General features: G+C 34.6%; 1 protein-coding gene across 1 annotated transcript; it reads right to left on the reverse strand.

Annotated features, from left to right (window-relative positions):
* Positions 1 to 15917: 15917 nt before the first annotated feature.
* LOC126839544 (regulator of nonsense transcripts 1 homolog) lies at positions 15918 to 18629 on the reverse strand. The gene has a single exon (XM_050574907.1). It carries the CDS (start codon positions 18627 to 18629, stop codon positions 15918 to 15920), a length of 2712 nt encoding a protein of 903 aa, XP_050430864.1.
* Positions 18630 to 19549: the final 920 nt, after the last annotated feature.

A 19549-nucleotide genomic window follows, 5' to 3' on the forward strand; every position in this document is an offset into this window, starting at 1 on the left:
AAAATTGTGTAACTTTTAGCTAAATTTAGTGAGTACAGTAAAAGTACTTTCATTCGACTTTGTGTCGAATGTGTATTAAGCCTAACATTATTTGATAGCGTATGGTTAAAGTAAATAAATAATTTGATTATACAAACTATTTTATTAGCCGGCCTAACAAATATCTTCGCCGATTCCGCAATTACCGTAGTGACGGCGAAACGAGATTTCATCAACAATAGGTATAACTTATAATATGATTGTATTATTCAGTTGACGTCGAACAACGCCGTTGAACACATTTTGTTAAATACGACATAAATTGCTGATAAAATGAAGAAAACCCTACCTATCGAAGGACTGTCTACGACAGAAATATCTGAAATCACATCTGTCGTTATGTATGTGATAAATGAGATCGTACTTTACTGGAAGGATCAATGTCGGTTACATTTAGATGAAAGCATTTTAGATAAAATTTTGAATTTTGTACCTCTGTTAAAACCGGTCGTACTCGGAGGAAAAGATTTAAGTTCGTTGCTCAACATGATCAAAAACCGCTTCATCTCAAATACCGATATCCCATATGATTCGAACGACGAGTTTGTGGAATTATTGACGCTTCAGCTACCCAAAGTAGCCTATGGGTGCGTTACGGAATTATGTGAAAAATTTCCAAAATGGTTGGAACTCAACGTAAACGCGTTCTCTGATGAAGAATTTAACGAGTATGTGGACACTTTCGATCGTCTTAAAGAGATCAGAGAATATTTCCAAGCCTATGTAGAAAGCTGCGAAGAGGAAATAGATACTCTGCACCAAACCATCCATTTCTTGAACGATAACATTGATTATAACATTGATCATAACGGCAAGATAGTGGCGACGTTCACATTTGGAGAGCCAGACGAACACAAAAAAGTCGAACCCGAAAAAATGATCGAGTATATCAAGACATCCTTTGGACAAGATTTAGAAATATTAAATAAAATGCAAGCATGTGATAAAATTCCACAAGAATTCCTTTGAGACGGTAAAAATATATTTCGTACTTATATTTTTGTATATTATAAAATGATAAAACTTGTATATAAAATATGTTAAAATAAAACTGTATGTACTGTTAAAGATATCTTATATTAGAATAGTATTAATCAGTATAGGCACTTCCTATATCTAATCGACGTTTAATTGTTGCATTTTTTTTTTATTGATCTTACGGGGTAAGTAGCGAAAATGTTTCGAAAAGTAATGCATATTTATTTTCAATAATAGACCCTCGTATAGGATTTCTAGTAATTAAGGTAGTCTTGTAATCATATGTTATAGGAAGATTTTTTTCTAGAACATGTTCTTTATTGAATTTTTATTTTTCGGTGTGTGGTACAAACCAAATATATTGTATTTTTGATTTTTAAATCATACGTATAAGTAGTTCAACGACATAGCGTTTTCATATCGAAAATGATATATTTTGTATTTCGTTTTAAAATATGATAACCAAAATTTGGTATTGAAAATGTTTTATTAATTGATGATCACGAAGATTTATGAGTTTTTGATATTTTTGCCAACTTCTTCTGGGACCTTTAAATTAAAAGGAGAACGATTAATAAGGTCTTTTCCTCCGAGTTCAAGACAGTTGGAAAAAAATAGGAATACAAGTAAAGGACTACGAACGTCAGCTGTATCAAATTTAAATTATACCTATTTTCCATCCCCCTAGAGGTAGTACAAGTTTCTTTGTTTTTTGGGGTTTTTAGCCGTAAATTTAAGACCTTAAAATTTGAAAATATAAACTAAAATAAAACACCAGCATTTGATAAAAAGTTAAACTAACTTCTAATTTTTAAATAAAAATGTAGAAGTCCTTATTGAACATTTTTTTATTGTCTAGGAAAAACGTCGAGGAGACAAACTGGAATACAGAATAGTTAATTGTTTTATTTTTAGAAAGGTCATGCTAGGCCATGGGGCTAACATACCATTTGTTACTTTGAAATTCGAAAATTTCTGGAATAGCTTTGAATAGTAAATTGACTTATTGTACATAAGATAGTATAGATTGTAAATATTCTAATAAATGTTAAAGAAAAAAAAAAGAATGATACTGGTGAAAGTAACAATGAAATCATTGGAAAAGCGATCGCAATAAGAATTCCTTTTTTTTAAGGAATAAAACCTTTGGAGTTTAAATTTTAGTTGATTTCGAAACAAAGTAGTATTTTATCCGCAGTTCGTAACTTTTTTCGAGAAGCTTTACACATACAGAAAGTATCGACTTGGCCTGTTCCACACTTATAGCAAAAGATCACCGCAAGCATAACAAGTCAATCAAATATTATTGGTGTCGTGCTTCGTCTGCACGACAGTCAAAGCACTACACATTGAACGTGCCGATCACATTGTACGTATAAAAATTATGTTTTGTCAAACTGTTTCCATCATTTACTTGTGATAAGTACAATTTAAGATAACATTATCTTAAGTCGTAGTGATAAATAACTTTAAATGATTTCATCAAAATTATTTATAAATAATTGTGGTATAAATAAGGGTTCCTTTTAAAGGGACCGCACTAAAAATGGTATCCCTGGTCGAATCAATGTTTTGATGGAACAGCTTAGTGTATGCTGGCTGGCCATGGTAAAACAAAAAAACAAGGAACTCTTTTGTTTTTTTGACCACAAAGCCAATGAAAATTGGAAACTCCTAAATATAAACTTAACTCCTAAACTCCTAAGAACAGAGGAGGATGTCAACAAAGAAAACCTCTACAAGATTTTAATCAATATAGTTGGTTGTTAGGATGCAGATAAATATTTAACGGTTGAAATATCTGCAGTCGATTATAAACGGGTTACTGAATGGCTGCCATCAACATTAGGCGAAATTGGATAAGGTAAAACATGCACTTTGCCTTGGGATGCTTTGCAATTCAATCAATTAGTCGTCGGGTATCGTACAAATTTTAAACTTCCAAAGGTGTATAAAATTATTTATAATACTATCGGTGAATTAATATTCATTATTATGCCTCTTTTTGTAAACCAGGTGTGTATAATATAAAACGTTTTAGCTTCGATGCGGAGCTAAGAAGGTATTGTTTTTTTTTAAATAATTAAGTTGTATTTGTGAATATTATGCATAAGTAGTCTTTTCTCTAATGGAAGCATGAAATTGCGTTTTTAACCCTTCCTAACTTAGCTTTTTTTTATAGTTACTTTTAAAACGTAAATGATAACGCATATATTTTATTCTCTTAAAATTAAAAATATTTACTGAAAATGTTGACTGTTTGATTACCAGTTTTAAACAGCTACTTTTAAAGATAGTTAAAGGCGACTTGACCCTTCCAGCCCCGCCTTATTTCTGTTACTGTGTATTGTGCATAAATATTTTTGCAGAAAATATAACCAGTCCTTCCATGGTAATTATTACTAAACAAGATTTTCAATTTTTTTTTTACAATCCTTATAATAACAATGTGTACAAGTTAAAATATATACATTTTTTTATAACACATTGTTTTACGATAAAAATATATATTTAATTACTAGTCCAAACTACTACTGAAGAATATTTATATGAATTCACATGTGAATATTCGTACTAATAATTTTTAAATAAAAAAAACATTAAGCTTATAAAATTGAAGGGCTGCGGGGAAAAAATATCAATGTCAATTTTTCTTCATTCTGAGAAAATTATAGTTTTAATTTTACAACATAATACATTTTGCCTGTATGCCTAAACTTCCGGCGGTCGTTACTCTCGACTAATCTGTTTTTTCCCTGGTTCGAGCGCATAAAAGATACAATACGTCAATACAAATAATTTGATACCAAAATCTAATTTTTAAAAAAAATTTACATTAATCTCTTTCCCCCGCAGCCATTCAAATGTTTTAAAAGCATCAATTTAAATTAGACATGTTATAAGACTGGATAAAAAAACTAAGAAAAAAAACCACTTACCGTGGTTCGTCAGTAAGTAAGTGTCTACCTAACAAATTCATTTGACTATCCTTATATAAATCGTTATATCGTTATATACTAACACATCCTTATATTTTAGAGTATATAATTAGGAGAACCTTATCTCTTATCTCTAATATATAATCACTTACAATTGCTAGATCACGCTACATGCACAAATTTTCATCGGTAACGTTCAGCGTTACCAATCCCAAACCCCATTCCATTTATAGTACATATTTTACTGTTATCTCCTACCCTTTATCTCTTATCTCTTACCACCTATATAAATAGCCATCCTAAACCCCAGTCCCATTCCTACCCCCAACCTCATTCCGACCCCTCTGGTTGTGTTCCAAATTTACTTTAACATAACTCTTAAATCATATCTCTCTTAGCTTATCAGATACATCGTAACATACGTATTTCAGAATGACCCCCAGCCCAAAAACATATCCATGTTAAAAAAAAAGAGATAAAAAATGAATGATAGAAGAGTAGAGGTAAGAGATAATACGAGTATATTCATGATTTAATGTTTTTCCGCGAAGCGGAGAAAATAACTTATTGATTTGTTTTTCTGTTCTTTAATTATTTAATTGCTGTAGGTATTAGCCAATAATTATATTTAATGAATCATTTTTACCTTTGAATTGGAGCTGAGAAGGTATTGTTTGACAAACCAAACAAATTCCAAACACCTTTTCATCCAAGAATGGGTTGAAACATTTTTTTTCTTGTCTGAATTTGAAATAGTAGTTTATTTTTAGCTCAATTATTCAAACCAAAAATATTTCTTAAACATAAGTACAAATACAAACTGATATAAAATAATGTAAATTTAAAAAAAAAAAAAAATCAAGATAATGTTGTTTTAAATGGAATTTGCTGACCATGTATTAATTTAGTAAAATACAACACCGAAAATTAGAATAATTAAACATAGTTTTATGAAATACAATCATTAAATTCTTTTTCCAAGTTAAGTACACAAAATTATAATTGAGAATAAGTGCTAATTACGTAATTTATCTAGTCCTAGACCTTCGTATTCCATCACAACGACTTCAATATAAAAAAAATACAATTCAGTACTGAGGAACACAACAAAGTCACGCTCCTCCAAATGATCGTCGTTTAAATTGTTAAACACAGTTGTTAAATTATTAAATGCCGTTGTTAAATTCTCGTAAGTTATATAGTTTTGTGTAACACATTTTGGAGTCTTGCGAGTTGTAATTGCCTGTTGGTAAATTTCTTCTACCACACGAATGACTTTTTGACTGGGATCATCAATAGCGCATTCGCTTTGCTCCTGTGGAATGTTCTTTTTGAAATTGTCAACTACTGTAAAAATTGAAACTATTTTCGTATGTAATTTCTTAGAAGCTTCACTTTTGAAAGATTTCGGAATCTCTAGCATATACTGCAAACCGCTTGCCATTTTTGCCAACATTGGACTTGACGATTTGATTGACATGCCAAGCTGTTCAATACAAGAATCGAAAACCGCCTCACGGCCACTGGCCCGTTCTGTCAGACAACGACCCCCGAATCCTTGTACGATGGACACGAACGTTTTCAACCTTACAGCGTACCTGCAAGTCAACAACATAAGGAACTGTTCTAGTGTATCAAAAAAGTTGCTCATGTCGGCTTCTTGGACGAGTACACCGTTGACGTCCCACTCTATTCCATGTCGATCAACGATTTTTTCGCCTTGCAGGTGTTCCCAGCCGCCGTTCGAACGAAACGTATTCAAAACTTCAATGTAATACAATTTTTTCTCTTTGGAGATATTGTAAGACTTAAAAGGTTCAGCATTTAAAATCAGTATAAAACACACTGAAACGAGAAACGACTTAAAGTCCATGTTAGCGACCAACCGAAAAAAACTTTCGCATTAAAATTATTGTTTTAACACGTTTTTTTCAATTCTAAATGAAAGTTTTATAATCATACATATAAAAGAAAATCGGGTCATTTTATATAAGTGTCTTCTAGTGTAGTATTTTGGCAAATGAAACACGTATAAAACCTGAGGGCGAAAATATGTACAGCTGCGAAAATACGTTATACTTTAGCTATAGCATGACAACAACTATATATTGTGCTAAATCGACATAGCCCAAAGTTGTCATTGCTAACGAAAAAGGGATTTTAATCACTAATTTATCATTGTTTTTGTGATTACTTTGAAACTCTAAAAATAATTGTAGTAATAAATATCTAGTTATCGCTTGACATTAAGGGATAAAAAAAATAAATATACACATAATATAGTTAAATAAATTATCCGTTGTTGTTTTCTCTTCTAGTTTTTTTAATGTTTCGTTGTATTTTCTGCAAATATATCGATACACAATATTCAGTGTTATTTTCATGGTTGTAACGAAAAAAGTAAAAACCCTTATTAGTAATAATAACTGTAGATGGACTTTTACTTTTATGTTATTTGTTTTGTTAGCTGATCATTTGTTTTCAAATTAACGCATAACTTCGTTGAACCCAAATAATTAAATGCTATTGTCCACAACAGTTGGACTGTACTGATTTTAACTTACTATCCACAGATTCGCATCAAAGAGCTTGTTTGAATATTTTTTACTTAGTTATGACACGTTCCATAAATTAATTAATGTGGTAAGATAAAACAATAAAATAAATAAATATTAAATTTTTTTAACATAACGGTAAATTTTTAATTTATTGAATTATAAATATTATTATTATAAAGAGTGACAAGGAAAATAGATGAAAAATAAGTTTTTTGAAGTGGTTAGCATATCAATATTAAATTTATCTGTATATATAATAATCTAATACTAAATTTTCAATACACATTCTACCTTAAAATGTTAATAAAAATGCCGCAAATTTGAGAATATATTGGTATTTTTTTTGACGATATTTTTCTATTCGTGTAAATGTGTTATTCCTTATTCTTCGGTTGAAGTTTCGAAAACTTCATTTCCAAAATCTTTGATAGCCCAACGTAACTTTTCTAAGCAGAGTTTTTCGTAATCGTCTTGGATGACCGATTCGTAAAACAAACCAATTTCGGCACTGATATAAACATACAAACTGTCGGAGTATGGTGTCTTATCCTCCAAATTATCATATTTAACGGATAGCGATTGAAATGACATGACCGGCTCTTCTATTACACATCCCCGGTTTACAACTTGAGGCCTAGTAAAAAACTGTATTAAGTCGACCACATTTTTAATAATTGTATACGCATTTTTGCATTCCTCGCTATTAACAGTTTCATTTTCATTTACTAAATCTGAAGGGAGACTTATATTATTTAACATTTTTAAGTCTTTTCTAAAGTTGCTTAGAGTGTTGAAATGTATTTTTGCGTATTGCAATACGATTCGTTTTGGAAGTTTATCCATTAGTGCCAAACCTTTTATCATATTATTTAACATTCTTACGATACCCGACGACTCATTGATCGAGTTGTAAAGCGTCCTAAGGCAAGAAGCAAATTTTACCTTATCCAATTGCACCCTATGTCGATGGCAGCTATCCAGGAACTCGTTTATTATTGCATGCAGACATTTGAACCTTTGCAAGTATCTGCATACTAACAACCGACTATAATGATCTATTTTCTTATCGAGGTTCTCGTCGTTAACTTCCTCCTCTATTATCTGGTCGACAGTGAATAATTGTCTTTCTTTGACTTTTATTTGTATTCCTTTAATGGCCTTCCAGCTGTCTTGCACACGGATTTCGTTTAAACGTTTAATAGCTCTTCTCGTTCGTTTCTCTTTTGATTTGACGGACTCTGAAGGGATCGGTGAAAATATTAAAATTGCACAAAACACTGTAATTATCAATTTACAAAACATTTTCCCTAATAAATTGCAGATATTATCTTTTAGAACAAAAAATACATTATTTTCGTTATGAAAATGTTATCCCATTGAAATTCGTACACGTATGATTTATAAAACACAATTGCGATGTACTTGGTTTGAACCACACACTGAAAAATAAAAAGTATCAATAAAAAAACACGTTTTGACAAATCGTTTTGCAATAACGATGACTATACAGAGTGTCCCAAGAGATTTATCAAATTGAAAAACATTTGTTCTAGTTAATATTTATAATATATTCTTTTTTAATTAATTTTACTCATTTGGGCTATAAACAACACTTTTTATGAAACTTAATTGTTATACTTTTTTTTATTGGTATTATTATTATTTTTTATATTCAAGAATAACCAGTTTGGATAATTACTTTTTAAGTTATTAAAGGTATTAAAATATATGACGCGAGGAGAGTGCAGTAGAGTAAACGCGTAGGGTTAATTTTCTACGCATTACTCTACCACACTCCTACTCCCATCCTACAATTTAAACTACAAAAAACTTTAAGAATAATTATCAAAAGTTGTTGTTGACTATTCATATATTTCAGCAAATTATTTTCAAAAAAAAAATGGATATCTTAAATTTATAAAGATTTATAGCGCAACTTAGTATAAATTAATTTTAAAAAAAAATCTTGAAAATATTTACTACAAAATAATTGTACAGACAGCTGTATTATTACAAGACTACCTTATTTTCAAGATATAACAACACTAATATACAGAGAGATTATCATTACAAATTAAAAATATGCACTGTGCCAATCAATTACCAAATTTGTCAATGATTAGTAAAAAGAGTGATTCTTTTAGCGCCCTACACTACTTTTTTCAAAAACTACTTAGATTTTTACAAAATAATAAATGTTTATTTCTTTTTTATGTATGAAATACTAACTTATTACACAATACTTTTTTTTTATATTCCCCCCTTCCACAATAACTCGATACAAATTTTTGATTTTTTAATGGCGACACCTATAAATAATTACATATATATTTAGATATTATAATATTTTTTACAAATCGACATATTGCAAGCATAGTTGCAACTAATAGTGTTTAAGTTACACGCATTACAAGTGATAGACAAGCGGTGAAGGGAGGTAAAATATTTTTTTGGTCTTTCAATGCTATTAAAGCGACGCTAAATCTGGCGTCGTACAGTAGAATGATGCCGTTATAAACAATCTTATGTCAGATGCTTGTTATTTATGATAAATAAGCTATTAGCAAATAACTATAATATTACTCTTAAGTCTTATCTTACTACTACAAACACGTTAAACGTTTTACCCGTGACAAAACCAGGTGAAAACGAAACGCCTTATTTATTCAACAGATAACGATAAACTGTTTGTACATTTGCAATGTAACCTAAAAATTATCGTGAATGTAATACTAATACTTAATAGTTTACACCTTAGGAGAAATGTGTTCATATTATCTACTAACGTTATCGTTTTTAGTTAATTTTAATATATTTGAGTTCCACTGAAATAATAAAAAAAGCATTTTTAAAGAGGTTTTGAAATACATAATATAAGAAGTCGGCATCCGTTATGAAAATAGTAAATTATATTTAAAACTTTCCGAATGAAGAAGTTTAAATTCTTTACTCAAAATGATCAATTGTGTCATTTGGTAAGATAAATTTATTTGATATTCTTTTAATTGATTTTAAATAGATATAATAAAACAATAATATTTTTTGTGAATTAGACAAAACCACTATTACCTAATACCTACAAAAATAACAATATTCAATTCTATACTATTTCCGGTACATCGAAAATATTAGCTTGCACCATGTTAAAGCTGGTGAAAAGTTACTTTGAAGCGTTTTATTGATGTAAGATGAATGCATTCATAAAACGTGTTCAACATCGTTATATAAACTAATAAGATAATAGGTAAGATAATGTAGTGTATTTTAAAATTAAAATTTTAATATTATAAGTTTAATAGTAATAATATTTTGCATTTTTTTTATTTAAGGGTCCTGTGTCAAGTATCTACTCGATTCATTGTTATACTGATTAAGTTGGAACAAAATCCTTTATACTACTTTGTTCCAGAATGTCAAACAAACAACTGCAAGCATACAATTAATTACTCACCCTTATATAAAAATGTAAATGACAGTGATAATTTAGATCTGGATCAAATATTAAAAAACTTTGAAGAACTGTTTAAAGATGATTTGGAGACATTTAATAAATACGAAATTTCATTAAATATTAAAAAAGGGGCTATACCCAAACTTTTTAAACCCAGGTCAATTTCTTTAGCGTTAAAAAGTAAAGTAGAGACAGAAATAAATCGTTTAGTAGTGAATCAAATTTTAGGTACTGTTGACTACAGTGAATGGGCAACACCTATTGTTCCAATTTTAAAATCTGACGGCACAGTAAGAATTTGTGGTGATTTTCAAATTACAATTAACCCAGTTTTGGTGGGAACGGAATACCCGTTACCTAAAATGGAACATCTATACGCAAACATTAGCGGTTCAAAGTATTTTTCTAAAATCGATCTTAAAGATGCGTACCAAAAAATGGTCATTAAAGAGACAAATCGAAAATATACTACCATTAACACGCACAAAGGTTTATTCAGTTACACTGGAAATCTGTTTGGTATAAAAAGTAGCAGGTGAATTTCAGAAAGCTATGGAGTTTGCCACTGCAAATATTTTAAAAGGGGTAAGTGTATTTCAAGATGATGTAATACTAGCGGGCAAAACGATAGAGCAACATAACGATAGGTTAAAAAATGTACTTAATGTTCTTTCGGAATCTGGGTTAAGAGTTAAAAGAAATAAATGTCGTTTTCTCAAAAAATCGAATATCTGGGTCATAGAATTGACGAGCAAGTCTTACAGAACAACGCTACACTAAAACGTGGATAAGATATGAAAATTGCTTGTACTGTTTATCTTTAACAGTACATAAAGTTTTATTTCGACATCTTTTATAAACAGGCTTTCCGTGATTTTATCAGCAACCTAACGTCGGGTTCTTTGGTTATTTAACTAACGCACAAATAAGCGCTCAAAACGATATTTTCAATCGCGTTGTTCGAGTTGTGAGATGTAATGTTAGGTTAGATACACATGCTCTTAGGTTATTAATATATTGAAAAAAACTTGTTTAACCGATCCAAACCGTGTGTTAGTAGGATTATTTTGACCAGGAGTAAGCCTAAAAGGTCTAAGTTTTGTCGATTCGAATTCGAATGGAAGTGCTTGTATTGTACTCACTGAAATCAGCTAAAAATTACACAATTTCAATACGGTCTTGACGTCAAAACCATATTTCAAGAAAATATAAATTGATGTTTTTTTTTCTTTAGACAACACAAACAAAGACATAAGGGAAAAATACAACAACTAATAAACATAAATACATCTATACCCCATTCGTACAATACATTATTTATTCAACTTGTAAAATACGAATTCAGCGGCAGGTGTTGAACACAAAAACAATAATTATTATGCCCATGTTTGCATATTATTTTACAGTGTTGTGATGCTGATAAAATATTTTATAAACAACATATTTTAACTGTTTTATGTATAACTAATATTTAATGTTCAAAAACAACGTAGAATGAATGGTACTTCATTTGAAAATTTTTTCAGTTTAAGCTAAATGCCATGCAATATAATAGAGTCAACAAGAAAAACTTGTTTTCGAAAACAATTTTACAATAACATAAGTACTTCATTATTACCAGATTACTTTACTTTTGTAACCTCAAAAATACATAATAAGTAGCATATAATGTATTGAATATTACAAAAAAAAAAAAAAGTTAATAAATAAAATGAACTGCAGAAAACTTCAGAACATTATTTTGCTTATAAGTGTGTGTGTAGTGAAAAAGCTTTTGAACTTATTTATAACCCATTATTTTTTTGTAACGTTATTTATTAATACATTGGAGTACCTAGTCAAATCGTGTTTGTAGGCTTATTTTGACATGGGGTAGGTTTAAAGGCTGAATTTCATCACCAGTATAAATTAGAGGGGTCAAGAAAAGGTTTAGATATTTTTAGATAAAGAAAACAAGGACTAATATATAAATAAACATTTATTTCTTATACTTACGATACATTAATTATTAAACGTATAATTATTATTTAGGTGCAAGTATTGGACATAATGACAGTAATTATTATATCCGTGTTTGCTTATTATACTACAATGTTAATAATGCAAATAATATTTCTAAAACAACATTTAACTATTTTATGTGTAAAGTTTTTAAACGACATTTCTACAACATGCAAATATATTTTTACATGATTACTGTTACTATATTATTGACTATGATTACTTTCAGTGTCAATTTGTATAAATTTCATCTTTAGAAACCGATTGAAATCTCTGTATTCCGAGTTTTTCATAGTCGTTTTGGATGACCGTTTCGTAAAACAAAACAATTCTGTTGTTGATGTAATTATATAAATTATTACCATATTGCGTCTTCTTCTCTAAATTGTCGAACTCATCCGATAGCAATGGGAAAGTCATAGGCGGAACTTCTATTACACATGTCCAGTTTACGTTTTCATGGGTAACGAATTTTAACTGTTCGATAATTGTTTTGCAATTTGCATATACATCTTCGAATTCCTTTACATTAATAGCGTCATCGTCGCATAAAAATCTCCGAGGATTTATAACAATTAGATTTTCCAAGTGACTTTTAAATCGGTTTATTTGCATAATCGTTCTTTCAGCGAAAGACAATTTGACGGACGTTGGAAGATTTAGCATCAAGGCCATACCGTGTGACATGTGGTCTAACATCACTTTAATGCGTGACAACCAATTAATCGAATTGTAAAACATCAAAACGCAAAATGCAAAATTTAATTTTCCAGGTTCGTCTTTATATTGTTGGCAACTATCCAGGAACCCACTCAGAATCGACCACAAAGATTGTAACCGTTGGACGTATCTGCATCCTAATAACCGGCAAAATTGATCCGTTTTCGTGTTAAGGTTTACATAGCCGACGTTCTCCTCTAATATCTGGTCAACAGTGAATGTCTCGCCTGGTCTGAATTTGATCATTATTCCTTGCATATCTTTCCAACTATCGTACGTACGGATTTCGTTTAAGAGTTCAATACTTTTATTTATTCGTTCCACAGATGGCGTGTAAGTGTTGGAAGTTTTCAGAAAAATTACCAAAAACGAATAAAGTAATGTAATGAACATTTTACTGGCCATTTTCGATACTGTTTTACCGACACTAACTGAAAACAAGTTTTTTTTTTTAATGGCAAAGCTATCTTTTTTTGTACCCAATAAATGTGTTCGTCGTATACAAAAAAAAAAAATACATGTACTTTATTTAGTTTTAACCGTACGTCATAAAATAAAAAAGTCAATAAAAAAAGCTGGTTGAAAAAAAATATTGTACAATAACATAAAGACTACTCGTAAACTGTTCACAAGGCGATTGTGTTTTCAAATCATAAAAATACACATTGATCATTTTATCGTGAACCACTCAAGTATCTCATAGAGTTTAGTATGAAATTAACATAATTTTTTTTATATTGATTTTATACAATTTTTGAAACTTTGAAACTTTAAATGGTAACGCTTACATTTCGTTAACTTTACAATATGAAAATGCTTTCTCGTTGAACCACATATACGTACGATTTACAAAACATAAGTACAATGTATTTAGTTTGAACCATACACGGCACACGATAAAAAATAGTCAATAAAAACATTTTCTGGCAAAACAATATTACAATAACATGATGCCTATATTACTAGACTACCAATTTGCTAGGCATAATATACAGGGTGTCTATTATTTCAAATAAAAAAAATATATAGTTAACAAAACGGTCCTTAGAAAACCTAAAAAGTTCATTTTAGATTTGGCGTACCTAATTATGTTTTTTTTGTTAAATATTAGCAACTATGTAGTCCCTACTTGTGGTCACGCTATCTCAACAAATATACTATTACTTCTTATCGCATATTGTACATTTTCGGAATAGCTAGTGGCTATCCTCATTTTAATCTCAATCACCCGAGCAATCATTTTGGGATTTTCTTTCGCGTTCGCCGTACACCAGAAACTAGCATTAGCACTAATAAAATGCGTGTAAAATAAATACAAAGCTTAGGCTAGACGTTTAATCGTCATTTGTTGTCAACTTTAGTACAGCCAATTGTATCCAATTAGCCTTATTTGGTTATGAATGAGAGCCGTCTTGGTCCCCTATCCCGTGATAAACGCCAAGAGGACCGATTATACAGGTCATTGGGTTAATACATAAAAATATACACCTCCTCAAAGGTATATGTATGTATTATATATAACCTTTGAGTATATATAACAACCCTTGATGTACAGTTTTTAGACTTATTTCTTGAACATTCAATACATCCCTTATTATTTGAAACGTTGTAGTTCAAATAAAAATATTGAAACACACGTGTTATAATTATGTCACTCATTGTTTAATTGAATGAAACAAAATATGTAAGCAAGTAAGAATATTAACCACTATGATGAAACAAACTATACAAAACAAATTTAACTTTAAAAGTTTTAACATACATCTTATCTAAAATAGTAGGTATAAACAATGGAAATGTATGTAAACAAATTGTTTTGAGTAATTTACTAATCAATCGTAGCACATTTTATTTAAAATGTCGATTACTTTTAAAACAACCGAAAATTAACTACAATTTTAAATAATGTTAAACATCTTACAAATGTTAATCATCACTAAAAAGAAAAGCGTGGGCCCTATTCAACATAGTCCAAATTCATTGAGTTAAGTATTATGAAATGTATGTGTCATACACTAACATTAACCAAATTTAAATTACAAAAAAACTTGATCTTATTTTATCTTAAATTAAAATTGCATTACAAGGACACAATCTGAATGTGTTAAAGCTTTTGTTGCTAAATTATTTATTGTGCTATAAAATATCTTAGTTATAGTTCGCCGAGTAGTATTAAATAGACTACTAATGGCAGAAAAAGTCATACCTAACTTGATTTTTATCAAGAACATAAACAGTCGATTTTCTTTATCAAAAGAATAATAAGATGGTTCAGATAAAAAATTTAGTAAAAAATAAAAAACTTGAAATGTAGTTCCAGTTAGATCCTTTAATTGCTGCTCAAACGATATTAAATTTTGTTTAATAGAAAAAAGATAGCTAGACTCTTAGCTTTTTTTTTAATTTTCAAAAAAAATGTTTGGGGTCAGAGTTAAAAATTAAAAACAAATATTTTGTTTATATAAAATTTAAGTTATTTTCTTATGACCCATATAATCTTTAAGCCAATTAAGTTTTTTTTTGCTATTTATTTACGGTTTCAGACATAAGTGGTAAGCTGAAAACGGCCTACTTTAATGACCCACAACACAAATGCGACTGAACGAAAATTTTCCAAATTCATGCAATACTTACTTATACGTGAGTAGAACATCTGGTAAAAGTTTGGCGATGGAGAAATTATTAACTGTAAGGCTTGGGTGATGAACAATTGGAACAAAATCATCTTGGAAGTTCGAGATGCGGTGTTGGAGAAGTATGATGCAAACAAACGACAGCAGTGAAGTAAACGAAACCAGGAAGATAACCAAGTTTGAAGATGGAATATGATGAGACACGTTCTGAGACACGCAGATGAGAGTCTACATGACATAATATAAGTGGCAAAAGAGACCGAGGACGACCAAGAACATCATACATTAAAAAAACCTATTTCAAATGCGAGGCTGACAAGCGCTACAGAGAGTTTCAGAGGCTAGCTGGTGGAATCGTGGGAAAATGCGAAACCAGCATTAGGGTCGAATACCGAGAGAGATAAACTTATAAACGAGTTAAGTCCGCGAAAAGGCGCGATTTTATTTATTTTCAAAGCCGTCACAAGAAGGCTAGTAGTAAACAATGTAGAAAACAAAACAAAAATACAAAAACAAAGCATAAAAATATAAGAATTAATAGGTGACAATTTCAGATTAAGCCTGATCCACATGTTTGTAGACTTCCGCGTTAAGTTGTTCATCCAATCGGTCTAGGAGTATGAGCGAAAATCATGGACTCGGGCACGCCCATTATCTGGGGCGTCCTCCGCACCGGTTTGGGCCGGTTACGACGGAGCGCGTCGGACTGCGCGCGCCGGTCGGCCGGTTCTGCCTTAGCGGTCAGCCTGACGTTGGCCGGACTCATGTTGTTCAGTGGGCCCTCGACCAGCGCACCGTTGTCGCTATAGTAACACAACAGGCTGTGCCACATCGGGTGCTTGCACAGGATGTGCGGGTTGCCCACCAACACCAGCCCGTACTTGGCCCGGGTCAGCGCCACGTTCATGCGCCGCGGGTCATTGAGAAAGCCCACGCCCTGGTTCTCGTTGGACCTGACGCACGACACGATGATCAGGTCTTTCTCGCGACCCTGGAACGAGTCGACGCTGGCGATCTCCACGCGGACGTACTTGGACGCGGCCAGCGGGTGCTTGTGGTTTGACGACATCATCGTTTGCGCCAAGTACGTGCGCTGGCCTTCGTACGGCGTGATGATTCCGATCTGCTCGGGCTCCAGTCCGCCGGCCAGGAACGCCGCCGCTATGCGCTCCACGTAGTCCGCCTCCCAGCGGTTCAGGTACGACGTGCCGGACGGCGACAGCTCTTCGGCGCCCGTCGATGCGTAGAACATGAGCGGCTTGTCGGGATTCGGCCACGGGAACCTGATGTTGGAGGGCAGCGACCGCTCGTCGGCGCGCACGCCGTTCTGCAGCGAACCGTCGTAGAAGTAGCTGGACGGGAACTTGGACAGTTCCGGGTGCATGCGGTACTGGATCTCCAGTCGGGCGGGACGCACGCCCAACCGGATGAGCCGCTCGAACAGCGACTGGTTCAGGCCGGCTTTGCACGCCTTCTTGCTGACGATCACCGGACCAAGCTGACACTGGTCGCCGATGAGCACCAGCTGCCGGGCGCCTCGCACCACGGGTATCATGCACTCGGGTTCGGTGGCTTGCACGCTCTCGTCGACCACTACCGACCGGAACGAAAAGCCCTCCAACCGCGAGTCGCCGGCGGCCGAGCACGTGGTACACACCACTTGCGACTTCTTCATGCAAATGATCTCGGCCGCCATCTTGAGCTCCCGGTACGTCTTTTCTTCGTATTTGCTCAATCCGATTCCGGTCGTCGACTCGCCGTTCTTGATCTTTTGCAAGTCCTTCAGCAAGTCGTTTCCTTCCATCTCGATAATCTTGTTGTGCACGCACAGTAGGGACACGTCACTGTCGAAAGCTTCCAGCGACGGAGTTATCATCCTGACCACCCGCACGCCCGTTTTGGCGATCACCGCGGTCAGATGGTCGGCCGCCGTGTTGGACGGCGCGCACACCAACACCGAGCCCAGCTTGGCCAGGTGGTACACGATGGTGGCGCACGTGACGGTCTTGCCCGTGCCCGGCGGCCCGTGTACCAGCGAAACGCACTGGCCGAGTGCGTGCCGGATGGCGTTCGTTTGCGGACCATTCAGTTCGGGCAGACCCGGTGCTCTCAAGTTACCGGCGACCGGCGGCGGTGATGGCTTTCTGTGTCGTGCACGTCCCAATAACGCAGACCGTATTTCGGGCGACACGCTGTTGGGACGGTAGGCGAACTTCTTTAACGCGTACAACATGCGGTCGAACGGCACCCTTTTCCAGACCGGCCGGACCATCAGCTCGGTGCCGACCGGCCAATTGACGGGGGCCTTGGTTTCCATGGTGATCATCCGCTCGTAGCTGTCGGATAGTTGGATGATGGTGCCGCGTCGGTCGCCGGCCGAATGCTGCAACCAAAGTTCTTCGCCGATGCACATCCGCAGCTGGATGTCGTTGGGTACCGACCGCAGACGGATAACGGTTTTGCCGTTGGTCGCCGACGTCATTTCGGACTCCAACACGCACTTGAGGTGCTGCCCTTCCTTGAGGAGTTTGTCGCAGTCCGCCTCCAGCTGGACCAGCGGCTCGAACACCCCCAAATACTCGCAACCGTCGGCGTACGCGGCTTTCACTTTGGCTATTTGACGCATCTCGGCGATGGCCGCGGCGGCGGTGGCGGCTCCCAAGTCCATGGCGGCCTCGTTCTCCCTATTCCACGCCTCCTCCATGCTGACCACATCGGCCATGGCCACCGGCCGTGCCGCCCTCATTTGTTCGGGCGTCGGCGAGACGGCGATCCACTGCACCAGCTTATGGTCCTCGATGACTGGCCGCCATTTGTACCGGTCCTTTTTGTCCGTGCACGCGCCCCGGCACTTGAGCACTACCGCGGCCGCGCCCTTGACCGTGACGAACCCCAGCCGGAACACGTTCTTCGACTTGCACTCGTAACACTCCAACGGTAAACGGCCCAGCGGCCCGGCCAGGTGGGTCATCACTTGCTTGTGCTTGGACCGGACCAGGTGGTGGACGATGTGCGACCCGGCCGTCCGGTTGCGGCCGTTGCAAAACCATTTGCCGCACACCAAGCACATGACTGCCGCACCGACGACGCGCAACCCGCAATACATGCATTCGCGCGACGCCGACGCCGAGGGCGGCCACGCGTCTTCGGAGCATTCGGTGTCTTCCGTTTCGTCGACGTCGTCGTCGTCATCGTCGTCGTCGTTGTTGGCGAAAGTCGAGTTGAACAACGTGAAGTCGTCGAAAAAGTACAACGAACCGCGCGGGTTCCTCGCAAACACCGTCGTAACGTCCATTTCGGGATCACTCATTATTTTTCTCTGTAGGTCATACGTGTACCGTACATTTATTCATCGGCTTGGCGAATGGACGCGCCTCGACGGACACTATTGCTTGAGTCTCGGAGAAAACGCCGAGAAACTAATCAGTAAATTTCTCTAAAAACGAAAAATACAAGATTTTTGACAAATCTATCTATTTGTGTATATTTTGAAAAAACATCAGCTGGCGAATATGTTTACCAATAATACATTGGACCAAATAGCGTGCGTTGCTTTTTAGCCAGGTATATTAAAACAATGCCTATCTATCGAATAAAGAAAAACATAACATGATAAGGTAAACGAAGCTCAGATGATCCAAAATTTAGTTCAGTGGTGTTTTGGTAAAAAAAACTCGTGGGTGTACGCTTGTTTATGAATTTACGGCAAGAAAATATATTGCGATTCTATTAGAAGCAAAACTGATCAGATTCTATAAATCAAAAAAGACTAGTCGCTTCGCTCACAACTTTTTACGTTCAACAAGGTTCTTATGTTAACAAGCATAAGCATTTTTAATAACTAGATATATTATTAGGCTGGGGGCCATTCGGAAAATCTATGCCAATAAGTAACAGAGTCCTCCACTTGTATATTAAGACATATCCATGTGCCTATGTACTTCCGGGCAGAGGAAGTGATGACCAGTTTTTATTTTTTAAACGTGTCTTCTCTGTTTTATACAATTGTATTTATTAATTTGTCTAAGTATTAATTTAAACTTCTCAGCAAGGTTTAACAAAGTAAAAAATTTATCAATAATTAAAAAGTACTGAATACCTAAAATCATTAATTCTTCATCTAAGCGATGTAGTTGTTGAATAATTTTATCTTCCATTTTTATTTCTTATTCAGTAGCAGTTTCGTCAGAAATAGATAATAACATTGAATAACAGGTCATTATTTCTTCT

The sequence above is a fragment of the Adelges cooleyi genome, unplaced genomic scaffold (assembly GCF_023614345.1).
Source record: "Adelges cooleyi isolate 19-005CV unplaced genomic scaffold, UGA_ACOO_1.1 ACOO_flye_CR_arks_rails_tigmint_CR_PRNA_306, whole genome shotgun sequence".
NCBI classification, from domain to species: Eukaryota; Metazoa; Arthropoda; class Insecta; order Hemiptera; family Adelgidae; genus Adelges; species Adelges cooleyi.

What these genes read in the sequence shown, in the direction of transcription:
- LOC126839544 (XM_050574907.1), bottom strand. Translation starts at nt 18,629, where the DNA reads ATGAGTGATCCCGAAATGGACGTTACGACGGTGTTTGCGAGGAACCCG.